This window comes from Somniosus microcephalus, chromosome 22 (genome assembly GCF_052327205.1).
Source record: "Somniosus microcephalus isolate GS21.2 chromosome 22, FLI_Smic_1.0, whole genome shotgun sequence".
NCBI lineage: Eukaryota > Metazoa > Chordata > Chondrichthyes > Squaliformes > Somniosidae > Somniosus > Somniosus microcephalus.
In genome coordinates, this window is record NC_141008.1 from 41,581,181 (window position 1) to 41,594,377 (window position 13,197).

Consider the following 13,197-nt stretch of genomic DNA (forward strand, 5'->3'; position numbering starts at 1 on the left):
CCCTCTCGATGGACTTTATATCAACTTGTCCTTCCACTTTTAAAAAGATTTGTATATCTGAATCCTTAACATCTCTACTTCAGTGTATATGTCTTTCTTATCCTCCCAAAAGTAACACCTTGCATTTCTCCATGTATGTTATGTGGGATAAAACAGCATATCTTCCTGCTCAGTGTTCCATAGCAGATCCACATATTAGATATATATATATATCTATATCATATATATATTCCTAGCGCTCATTAGCGTTGTGACGTGATGGTTGACCAATCCTACAGTTCAGTGACCTGATGGTTGACCAATCGGTGCGTCACGGGCAGGACCTAATCCTGCAGCCTCCCGAAACGTCGCCGCCATTTTTCCCACTGCTTTTCCTCAACAGCGAGCGGGGCAGCTGCGTCGGCCCGCCGGAGCGGGAGGTGAGTTGGGGTCACTCGGGCTGGGCCTCTCAACCGCGCGGCCCGAGACACAGAGCGGGGCAGCGGCCGGCTGTCAACCGCGCGGCCCTCTAAACTGCCCTGGCAACGCTGGGCCCCCTCAGCTAGTGTAGCTATATAATAGTCTCAAAGTGTATAGTTAGTGTTAGTAACAGCACCACCAAGTGGTAAAGTTTGATCATTGAGCTCATATGCTTTATTGTGCTGAGTGGATTGAACTACAGACTACTGAAAAGTAGATTCTATGCAAATTATAGTTTCTCTATTCTGTTGGCATTTGAGTGCTTTTTGACTCCATTTTATTAAGGACATTTTCAAACCTCCAAGTTACGCTATGTTTGTACATGCATCAAAAAAACTCAAAGTTGGCTTTTATTTAACAAATCATCCTGTACTTGAGGCCTACACTGCCAGCAGTGAGAGGGTGCCTGGCTGGCCTGTCTTCAGGCTGTGTGCTGATACAGCTTCAACTGGTTACAAACAGATGTGCCCAGAGATTCAGTTGTCTTCCTTCTTTGGTATGGTTCATCAGAAAATCATACTCCAGATTGGCAACTTAAGAGTAGGGAATTGAAGCCACATTCCAACATCTGTGATGTCATGGCTTTATGATAGGCTGGTGTTCCAAAGCAAAATGCCATTTAACATCTTGTTAAGTTATTTGAAGTCTGAAATTTGTTTCAGAATGCAATAAAAGTTGTAGGATTTGGTATCTTGCTTTAATACACTTGATGTACATCTTTATAGGTGAAGGGTAGAAAGATGTATGCATAAATGATCCTGAGCCTGTTAACTCTTCTGCAAATTACAGTGAAGGGAACAGTGGCAGTGGAAACGCAGAGAGAGCACTAGGGTCAGATAAGAAAAGTAATGGAGACAGCAAGAAGGAAGTCAGATGTAGCATCCTTTTTCACTTTGGACCTTTTCAGCCACCACACAGGTAACAGGGAGGTAAACACGTAGTTTATTTGAGGTGCATAGTACTCTTATGAACATTAACTTGTCATGTCAATACTTGGCTTTTAAACAAATTTATAAAAACATTACCGTCAAACACAGTTCCTTTTACAAAGCACATTGTTGATAACTGCTATTGCTGAATGTTGATTTACTATCTTGGTGGCTTAATGCTTCTTAAATTAACTTCAAAAATGGCTTTATTTTCAAAATAAACATGCAGAGACTTGCTTTTAGAAATTGACCAGTGGCAAACATAAAATTTAACACTGGGTTGATAGCATGACATGACTCCAATGCCTGTTCAACGTGTAACTTGCTGTACCCCATGGCAGAAGGACAGGTTAAAGGGGGTGGGGGGTAGAAATTATCATACTTTATTGCCAGACGTATGGTTAAACCTTTACAAAAGAGTAAACCATAAAGCTTCCTTAACCACGCACCAATTCACAATAGGTTAAAATAGCAGTGCAGTGCATTTAAAAGCAAGCTTTACACACCCTAGAGACATGACCAACATTTGGAAAGTTATAATTATTTTTGGGACCACCGGTACCCATTAATTCCATTTGTATTCCTAAAACTGGAATTTGCATTCCAGTCAAGATATGTTCTTCCCTATTGCCCCCCCCCCCCCCCCCCCCCCCAACCCCAAGTGAAGGTACAGTATTGATTTTTTGCGGGCACAGTTCCATGTATGCCTGTAGCCCTCTGATCCTTGGCCCAAGTGGCTATTCTTTAAGATTATTTTTGGCAGGCTATTTAAGTAAGGGAACATCACAGCTTAAATTGACATTCTTTGTTCATGCATCTATACTTGATGGCAGGACTGACCGAGACAGCAATCGGGTAGAAACCCTGGCTGACTTTTCTCCCTTCTCTTTCTCTCTCCACCCCCCCCCCCCCCCCCCCTTATTTAAAAAAAAAAAAATGTCCTTAAAAGCAAATTTTAATGTCACTGGCAATCAGATAACTTGGCACAGATGAAGTATCAAAGCTGTGGCTCAGTAGCAGTTAGTGTATTGAGAAAGAAATAACTTACATTTATATAACGCCATTCACAATCTCGACGTCTCAAATTGCTTTTGTTCCAATTAAGTACTATTGAAGTGCAGTCACTGTTGGAATGTAGGAAACTTACTTCTGTAGTTGTAATTTACTTGCAAGCTCAATTTGGACTGCTTATGAAAGCTTGTAAGCTGATTGGGCTTTGGTCACCAGACTTGAAGGCTGATGGGGAATTGCTAGTTCAAACAACCTGAAGTTGGTACTATGCTTATGCAGTACTGATCCAGGAAGTTATAAATGCACTAGTTAGTTTAGTGTAGCTACCCCATTGTACTGGTATATAATTCTAGTAAACTGTGTATTTCTCTCACCACTGCCAAAAAGTTGGTGCACTGGGATAGTGGTGGCTATGTAGGTTGCAAATTTATGCTGCCAGCGGTTTGCATAGCAACTGATAGAAACCCCATGTCAGGGATTGGTTTCCCGATCAGTGCTGATTTCAGAAATCATCTGAATTCATAAAACTACAGTGGCAAACAGAAGTTGTGTTTCTGCCCAAATTTGAACTCTGGTCTAGCATTGCTCTGCTGTAACCTGTTGAACACTCTTCTATCACATTTGCAGTATTGAATTTTGTCATTTCATCTCGATGCAGAAACCAGTTTCAGTGTTGGTCGCCTTCCTACTGAGAGCTTCTGGAAAGATTATTAGCAGTAGCAAATTGTTAGGTGGAAAAAAAAAAAAGCCTAGGGTAAATAAAGTTAGCAATTAGATGTTCGCAATTATTAGATTTTATAAGTAATTAGATTATCTTGCATTCTGGTTTTGGAAGGGAATAAATGCCCAGTGAATTTGCAAGAAATTCTGGCCAGCAAAATGACCTCTGGGGGCTCCTAAGTGGGGAAATGTCCACTTTGAATTTTTTTTTCATATATACAGATAAAATAGTATCTATGCTTGAAAGCGTATACTAATACGAACCAGAACCTCACCCATATAGGGCTGCTTCAGAGTGGATTTAAAATATGAATAAAATCCAAGAGTAGCAGATTTAATCACCATTCGGGTTGAGACCTGAATTGCCTCGCTACAAGAATAGAGGAAATTAAGAATCCTTTTTTAAAACTGGAATTGCAAGAAAACTTTCGTAAGACCATTACACTCTGAAATATGTAGCCTTTGATTCCATCTAGTTTTCCCCTCATACTATACTCTGTTTCCCCATACAAAAACAAATCTGATTTGAGTTCTGACTTGTGTTATGCAAAACCTAGGCAAATGCATAGGCTAAAGGTCTGACAACACCATATGAGCGATTGTGACGGGGTATTTCCTCTTCTAAAGTTGAAAGCAGATGTGAGTGGTCAAACAATGTGATTTGATCATTAGTGCTTGGGATTAATTTTGGGAATCCTAGTGCATTTATGTTGCAGCTTTGGGATTATGCTGTGGTGACGTGATGGGGCAATTAACTGATTTTTCTCTTGACAAGGCAACAATATGAAATGATGCACTTACCTTTACAATATGCTGCAGCCTTGACATGATGTCTTGGGCAAACTGTTTTCTGATGTGATGGTCAAAGATGGCCTCAGCCACAGGTTCTTGTCACCACTTTTTTCATGCTACTTTGACATTTTGTACAAGGTGGATGACTGGGGAAAGACTAGATTATGTATGGGCTGCTCATTGACCTCTGGTTCTCTATTTAATCCAACACAATTTAACACTTCTAAAGGGATAGATAGCTTTCTATAATTTTGTCCTCTGGTTTCGCAACTGCCTATGTAGTTGAATTCCCTTAATTGGAATAGGTAGTGTTTAACAACTTTTTTTCCCAAAGTTTTAAATGTCAAGTACAGCACAATGCAAGTCATTTTATTTGGGGCAGTATAATACCATGGCATGATATATCCAGATGTATATTGAAAATTACCTAGGTTTGTGCAGAAAAATTGTTTGATTTTAGTTAAGAGTCTCAAGTTAAAGTAATTGATTTGAGAAAAAGCCATTTAGTCGATTGAAGCTCATTTCTCCAGTATGTTAGCACTCCCATGGCATTAAATTGTGTTTTTAATAACCTATTTTGGTAGATTATTCTGACTATCGTTCAATAAGGTTCACCTGATCTTTTCTAAATTTGATCTTCCTTAAGTCCTGCTTTCTTAGCATATTTTGAATTAATAGATTTACCTTGGGTCAGTGATGGCACGTTCGTTTCTGAGTTAGAAGGTTGTGCGTTCAAGTCCCACTCCAGAGACTTGAGCACATAATCCAGGCTCAGCCAACACCACCAAAACAAATGAGAGAAAATACTGTAGATGCTGGAAATCTGAAACAAAAGCAGATAATGTTGGAAACATTCAGAAGTCAGAATGGCATCTGTGGAGAGAAGCAAAGTTGAACCTTTCAGAACCAGCTTCTCCATAGATACTGTGCCTGACATGCTGAGTGTTTCCAGCATTTTCTGTTTTTGTTACACTAACAGATTATTTGGTCATTTATCTCATTGCTGTTTCTGGGGCCTTGCTGTGTTTGCCCAAATCACACATGAATACTCTTCAAAATAATTAATTGACTCTGAAGTGCTTTGGGATGTCCTGAAGATGTGAAAAGCGCTACATAAATGCAAGCTTGTTTCTTAAATGTTTTTTCCTTCTCTTCCCACACCCTCCCCATACCCGCCATCTTTTCTAGACTTTAAACTTCAACTTTAATCCTTCCTTGGAGCCCATCTTGTTTTGTTTTTAATACCCTTCCTAATGTAAGCTTTTAATATGTAAGCAAAGCTGAACAGAATGGTCTGAACAGTGGTTTGTAAAACTTGGCAAAGCTTCTGTAATTTTGTATTCTGTTCTGGTTTTGTATCTAGCTTTTTTTAATTGCTTCACCACAATGGACATTGGGTGATGCTCACCATCACTCCCAGGACACCGGAGTCTTCCTTGGGATTGGAAATCTTGAGCTAGCAAATTATAATTTAATAGCAAATGTAATTGTTCAGCTCCATGCATTATAGCATGAATCAGAAATGTTTCTACGGATGTTTCAAGTATTTTTCCCCCGTTACGGGTATTCAGTATCTGATGGGTGCAAATAAATACAGTGGCACTATTGTACAGTATATGGAAAGCAGTACTTTTGTTCTGAGATTATAACTTAACTGTGGTTCTGGAAAACATCAGTCCAGATTTGTGGCAAGTTTGAATAATTATTATCTAGCATTCATGCCCATTCTAGTGGTGTGTATTTTAACTGAACCAGCTGCTTTTTGTAAATTACAGCATTTCTGTGTGGCAAAAATCATAGTCTTTGTGTTTCTATTAACAGGGGCTGCTGGATGGATGTGTGGGAACTAATGTCCCAGGAATGTAGGGATGAAGTAGTATTAATTGACTCCAGTTGTCTTTTGGAAACATTAGAGACTTATCTACGGAAACACAGGTTTGTAATATAGCACGGGGATGCTGCATGTTATTTTGTGCAGAATTTACTATTGAAATGAATTAGATGTAAATTAGTCAGAAGCTGTTGAGTATTGAGGAAAGAGTCCCAGCATTAATCTGCTCAACTGTAATGAGTGTTCTTAAATTTGTGGTTGTTTACATTTCTTTTTATTGCAGGTTTTGCACAGATTGTAAAAATAAAGTGCTGCGCGCATACAACATTCTCATTGGGGAATTAGATTGCAGCAAAGAAAAAGGCTACTGTGCAGCTCTCTATGAGGGACTACGTTGCTGTCCCCACGAACGACATATCCATGTTTGCTGTGAGACTGACTTCATTGCGCATCTATTGGGCCGAGCTGAGCCAGAGTTCGCAGGAGGGTATGAGTATGTAATTTGCTAGAGTGGGCTATCTAGCGATTTTTGTTTTTTTTAAATCTATTTTCTCTAGGAATGATGCAAGTGTGAAATAATTGTGCTGAATTCAATAATTGCTTCTATTTTCAGGCTGCAGCAGTAATTCACTGAATATGTTTGTAACTTCCATGCAGAGAAATCTAGATCTGAACCAGGTCATTTAGGGAGGCTGCTCTCTTGAGGGAGGAAACTGAACATCTGTGTGCCACACCAGCAACACTAAGTCATGGGAGCAGGTTGCCTGTTTCCATGATCAAAAAGGAAGTTGTGGATGGCATTTGGAGGGTGGCTTAAAGGCTCTTTTAGAGCAGATTCATTCTCTATCATAGGCATCGGCCCAGAACTCCACAAATTGGCAATACAGCTCATGTTATAATGGTGGCTGGTCTAAAGTGGGGAAATCATTAATGTTAAGTTGTGGTGCCTTAAGGTGCAATAAAGAAGGTTTTGTTTTTCACCTGGGAGAGCTGAGGTTGATTAGCTAAATGGAAAAGATCCCAATTTGAAGGGGAAAAAAACCATGCAACACTTTGGCTTTTTAGGGGTTATTTCTGGATCTTCTGTGGTACAGGAAACTTTGTTATACGGAGGCTAAATGTCCGGCAAGCTCGAGCCACCGGCAAAAATCAGGAGCCGTTCGTTAGGCTTTTTTTCGTTGCTTTTTTCCTCCAGTCAAGCTCTGCAAGGTCTCGCTGAAGCTGTTGCTAAGCTACAGAGACGCTTGCAAGGTACGGCCGACTGTTTAGAAGAAGCAACAGGGTTTGTTGCCAGATACGGAGCTCAAAATCTCCATATGTTTCAACATTAGCGCTGGTTTGTCTGGTAGTTTTGATGGGACGGCAACAGCTCGGTCCCGTCTGTGCCGGATAGCACACAGTTTCCTGTATTGAGCAGCTCACTGGTTTGGTTGGGGCTAAGAAAATAGGAAAGTTGTCCTGGCACTTGCAGGGCAGCATGGTAGTTGTAACAAAAGTTGTTAAAACAATTATTTTCATGGTGTAATTGTTTGCAGTAGACTGTAAGGCCTTTGTTTTAAATTCCCCTCTGCTTCCTTGGCAAGTTCAGATGCCAGTAATGCAACAATATTCTTGATAACTGGTGTTGGCAAAGTGCTAATGAACAAAACTGCATTGTTTATGTATTTCTGTCATTAACCTAATTTGGAAATGCCAGCCCAAATGAGTGGGCATATTAAGCATCTGACATCACTTCTGATTGAAAATTCTGGAAATGGCTGGGAAGCAGAATGGCTCCCATAGAAAGTGCCCAAAAAATAGGTGTAGAAAAAAATCTGAAATCCAGGCCATTAAGTGTGTTCTGCATCATATCCTTGTAGATTGGTGTGTTGCACTGTCATCTGAATGCTAAATTGAATCGAATTAGTTCTTCACTCCTGATGCAGTCTAACATACAGTCTGAGTGAGGTTCTTCACTGGAGCAGTCTATATAGATCATTGTTTCTAGAAGATTCAAATGTCGCAATGTGGTCAAGAACAGTAGTTAACATTTCTAAATACATAATAGCTTCTGAATGAAGAGTTATAGTGCAGTTATGTTGAAGCTATTAAGTTATCACTGTAGTTGGGAACAACTGCTGTAAATTGTAACCTAACCAGTCTTATTGCTTCTAGGCGGAGGGAGAGGCATGCGAAAACTATAGACATTGCACAAGAAGAAGTCCTTACATGTCTTGGCATTCATCTGTATGAACGCTTGCACAGAATTTGGCAGAAGTTACGAGCTGAAGAACAGACATGGCAGATGCTCTTCTACCTTGGTATTGATGCACTGCGCAAAAGCTTTGAGGTACAGTCTTAAATTGCTTATGTAAAATGTGGTTGGGCAGTTTATAAATGCCATTTAATAAGACTGAATATTCTAAAATTAGAAGTGATGCTTTCTTTCACATCAACTTTTTTTATATTCCCTGCATTTTATCTTGAAACAAATGAAAATGGTAGAATGCCATTACAATGAATTGGTAGTATCAACAGTATTGTAATGGGGAAACCAAACCAAACCAATGTTAGGCACCTCAGGGGAGAGAAAATTAATGTACCCCAGGTCAGACATGCTTTGTTGTGATTGGTGCAGTGGCACAGGTCAGGTCTTTCTCCACACCAATTCCTTCACCCATGCTGCAACTGATATATTACAATTTGGGGGGAAGAAAACAGGACCATTTCCAATGCAATTTATTTTATTTGGATTGCATTCAAGCCAATAAATATTCAGTCAGTACCTAATTAAAGTTTTATGATGCAGACATGTTAGTAACTCTTGCATTTGCAGTGATCAAATCCATTCCTATTTAATGCACAAGTACTTGTTGAGTTATTTCTGAGAAACTGTTGCTTTTATTTTCATAGCTCAATGTAATTTACCTGAAACTGTAACCTTTCATTTGAATTTCTTCTCCTTCCCCGCTCCTGAAGGCTGCTGGGGTATAGTTCCGTGAGCACTGGTCATTTTCTGCTACCTTGTCTGTGTAGCCATTATTCATTAGCGTGCCTTGATCAATATTATCAAGCTGATTGCAGGAGGGACTTTGCAACTGAGCTTGATCCTTCCTCATTTGACATCCACATGCACTTGGCTGGATAATAATCAGAAACCTGGGACTCTCCTGTTCTGTAGCTCAGCCATTTGGTTAAATTGAATGAGCCACTAATGGTGCAGAGTTTTGAAGATACAGGTAGACTATCCTTTATCCGAACTTCCAAAAACCGAAAGTTTTTTTGTTCAGCGTAAGTCGTGCGCACGACATGACCAGAGTGGCGCACGACTTACGCTGAGCAGGGCAGAGGGTCACAGAGTTCCCTCCTGGGTAGGAGCTGGGCAGTGTGAAGGAGGTACCGGGAGAGTGAACCCAACAATACCGCGGCCCGCCCGATATTCTTTTCTTCCCAACCCGACCCCCGACCTGATTTGCAGGCCAGCTTAGTAGGAGTCAGCCGATATCCGGCTTTCCAGAGAAGCAGGAAGGGGAATGAGACACGGAACAGTCGCAAGAGGTAGCCTGAACTTTTAAAATTTATATTAAATACAAATTTCCCAGTCTTATAATAATACCTTCTGAAATCCGAAAAATTCCGAAAACCGAAACTCGGCTGGTCCCAAGGCTTTCGGATAAGGGATAGTGTACCCTGTATATAGAGTGGTAGGGGTGGTGGTCCCAGTTTGTCAATTCCTGCATGTTTAAATTCCAGTAATTTACTTTAAATGAAGTATTTGAAGTAACAGCACAGCTAGTTTTGAGACATTTATAGGTATCAAATTTAACACAAGCTAGACAAATGGTAGCACTTTAATTAGTTTTTTGGGCCAACTGCAATAGTATTGGCAAGCAGTTTTTTCTGGGTGTTAACTGGAAGATTCCTGCTTCAACCCTTGCCAGCCAAGTACTTGCAGCTTCATGACTTGGACGTACCCCAAAGATATACAGGTCTGCTTTTCTTGCAGTCTCCAACTTCAACTGAATGCACCTCACCCCCCACATAGTGAAATAAATGAGAAAAAATATACACCAGAATTTTTTTCCAAAGCTTTTCACTGCAGAAAATGCAAGTGCAAGTACTCTCTGGTTCTTGTAAAATTGTCCTAAAAGAGGAACCTAAAATACCGATAGGTTTTAAAAATATATGTTTGAACTTCCACACAATGTTCATTTGATATTGAAGCCTTCCATATCTGCAAGAGCTGGAAGGATGGGTCTCTCAAATATGAAACATGTTGGCATTTGGAAGCATAGTTCAAGTTAGAGATTTTTTCAGTGACCAAAGTGATTTGGGTGTACTACTACACTAAATGGTGTATATCTGGTCTCTGCCCTCTTGTTTCTAACCAGTGAAGAAGCTATAAAGAAACCATATTTTGGTGAATATAGATGCATAAATCTTAACTTAATTTTGCTTTACTAGATTGACAACATTTTAAAGTTTATAAAAAATAAATAAACTTTATTCTGCAGATGGCAATTGAAAAAGTGCAAGGTATTAGTCGACTGGAACAGCTTTGTGAGGAGCTCTCTGAAGAAGAGAGAGTTCGAGAGCTCAAACAAGAAAAGAAGCGTCAAAAACGGAAGAACAGACGTAAAAATAAATGTGCCTGTGAAATATCTACCCCGCTTCAAACTCCAGGAGAAACTAAAGCCCAAGAGGAGGTAGGTAGAATATTGCTATTAACTTTCAAATTAAATTGATTTAACAGTCCTTGTGCACATAAATTGGATTTCCCCTTCTGTGCCTTTCTGTAGGTGGGAGCCTACAATTACTAATTGTACACTTAATTGTGCAGTAAGATTTAACCTGTCCATGGACAGAAGCCTATAATCTTGAAGAAATGCCTATTTGAAACCATTAACTTCAGTTTTTTGCTCCAGTTACACAATTCATTGGCCAATGATGAGCAGACTTGCCTGCTTCCAGATCTCTTCCTTTTCATGATTGCTGAGAGGTGTTTCCTTTCCTCTTTCCCCTCTTTGCTTTGAGATATCTTGCCTCTGCTGTACATCCTTTTTCTTTCCAAAACTGGCAGTGGTCAAACTGATTCATGAACTGCATATATGGAATCATTAACCAGAATATGCCTCTTACTATGGTGGTGTACTGATTGTTAAGGGACATCAAACATTATATTCTTGCATACTAGTTTTGTATGCATGGTGTCCAACCTTTCAGGTCTCGGGATGATAATTGCTGGAAAATATTTTGTCGCACTTGCCTAATTGGGACTGCCTGTTCACTAATGTCCAAGGACATGATGACTGGTGGATTGTATGTTACCAAGGCACTGAAAAGCATAGAATTGATTAGAAGTTACAACAAACAAAAGTAGAGCTTTTTACTCAACCAGTCCACGTTGGTGTTTATATTCCACACAAGCAGTAGTCCTAATCTGATGAGCATGCTCTGTACCCATGTCACTATCCATTTCCTTCAAACGTCTGTCTAACCTATTCTTAAATGTTGACATGATTTCTGCTCCAAACACTAACTTTGGTAGTGTATTCCACAACTATAAAAGTTTCTCCATCCTAAATCTCTTGCACATAATCTTTTATCCATGAACCTTGCTTTTGATCCCTCGACCACTGGGAACAGTTTTTCTGTTTACCCTGTCCCATTTCTTCAGAATTTAAACATCTATCAAATCACCCCATCATCTCCCATTCAATGAAAACCGCAATCGTTTTTTTCAAGTTTGCTATTGTATTTGTATATTGTCATACCAGGCAGCATCCTAGAGAATTTGTGCTGTATGTACCCTTGATTGCCTTGACATCTGCCCTACATTGTAGAGCCCAAAACTGCACTCAGTACTTCAATTGCGATCTTACTATGGTTTTACATAGATTCACTATTGCATCTTGCCTTTTATATTCTGTACCTCTTGGAAATCCCAGTATTCCATTAACTTTTGTATGGTCATATCCACTTGAAGTGCAGCTTTTAAAGTCTTGTGAACCTGACTCCACCCCTCCAAATCCCTCTGCTCTTCCACATCATCCAGCTGAACTGTATCACCTTGCACTTAATGATATTTAATTTCATCTGCCAGTATTTTTTGCCCATTTCTTATCTTATCACTATCTGCTTGCAGTTTCTTTTTGGTCTTCAAATATTACTATGCCTCTTAGTATTGTCTACAAATTTGGACACCACTCCCTCTAACCGTATATCCAAATCATTGATGTACACAATGAAGTCTTCCCAGAACAGAACCCTGTGGGGCACTGCTGCCCACTTCCAGCCACTGAAAACTGCCTTTAACACTATGTCCTCACTTCTAATCAGTGTTTAATTCAGTTTTCTACCTTCACCCTAATTTCATACCCCTAAGTCTTCACCAATGGTCTCCTGTGGGGTACCTTGTCAAAGGCTTTTGAAAGTCCATGTGCACCACATCCACTGCATTTACTCCATTCACTATATCTGCCACCTCCTTAAAACTCAGGTTGGTCAAGGACGACCTTCCTTTCTGAAATCCATGTTGGCTGCTGCTAATTTTTTTTCTTCACATGTTAAACTTACACACCTGTAATTACCTGGAACAAGTCTCCTTTTTAGCTGCTCTCCAGTCCTCTGGGAGATATTCACACTCAGTGGAATCGTTTTCTAGGGCAATCTTTTTTAATTGGATGCTATATATAATGTCATTCCAGACAACATCTGAGACCGTAGAGAGTAGCTGCAAAGACTGTGGCAGCCTGGAAGATGCTAATGGTAGAGTTGAAGTAATTGTTACAAATGAAAGTACCTCATGCACATGCCCTGGCAGTGAAAATCTACTTGGATCACCTAAAACAAAGAAAGGTATGTACACCGTTGTTCCCAATGTTTGCAGAAGAATATCTTGGTGATTGAGGAGAAGCTTTATGGTGTAAAATCCACCAATGGTAGTAGATTCTATCAGAGACGAGGGTGACTAACTTCACTAATGCCTTTTTTTTAACAAGTGCCGACCCAGTGAGATCATGGCATATGTCTCTGTTTCTGGGTGTTTGCTGTACTTGCTTACTTTGGCCTTTGTTTAGAAATTGAAAAATAATTGCATTTGTACAGTACCTTTTTTATCTTGAAATGTCCTACAGTACTCTAATTATAATTAATTCTTTGAAGTGTCATATAGGTAATTGCAGCAGATGATTTCTGCACCAATTAATCATTAGCTAATCTATTTTTGGTGGTGGTTGTTAGGGAAGAAAGTTGGTCAGGACACTGGGATAGCTCCCTGCTCTTTCACTACTGCTATAGGATCTTTTAATGTCTATTGGAACAAACAGACAGGGCCTCTGTTTATTGCTCCATCTGATTTTGGATGCCAACTCCTGATGTAGCATGCCTTCGGCTCTGCCTAAAGTGGGCCTTCAACCTGCAGTCTTCTGACTCGAATTCAATTACTACCAAGCTGACTGTTTGGACAGATGTTGC

At 39.9% G+C, this 13,197-nt stretch overlaps 1 protein-coding gene across 4 annotated transcripts in view; it reads left to right on the top strand.

The window, feature by feature from the left end:
* The window catches only part of ggnbp2 (gametogenetin binding protein 2), a 49,454-nt gene that overhangs the window by 26,058 nt on the left and 10,199 nt on the right, over positions 1 to 13,197 (top strand). Inside the window, exons 5-10 of one of the 4 annotated variants that reach the window (XM_085964506.1) lie at positions 1,249 to 1,377; positions 5,733 to 5,846; positions 6,026 to 6,229; positions 7,897 to 8,071; positions 10,236 to 10,427; positions 12,429 to 12,579. In XM_085964506.1, coding sequence (XP_085820632.1) covers positions 1,249 to 1,377; positions 5,733 to 5,846; positions 6,026 to 6,229; positions 7,897 to 8,071; positions 10,236 to 10,427; positions 12,429 to 12,579 — 965 coding nt within the window. Of the gene's footprint in view, positions 1 to 1,248; positions 1,378 to 5,732; positions 5,847 to 6,025; positions 6,236 to 7,896; positions 8,072 to 10,235; positions 10,428 to 12,428; positions 12,580 to 13,197 lie in introns of all 4 variants that reach the window. The other 3 variants (XM_085964505.1, XM_085964508.1, XM_085964507.1) reach the window with 3 other exon arrangements.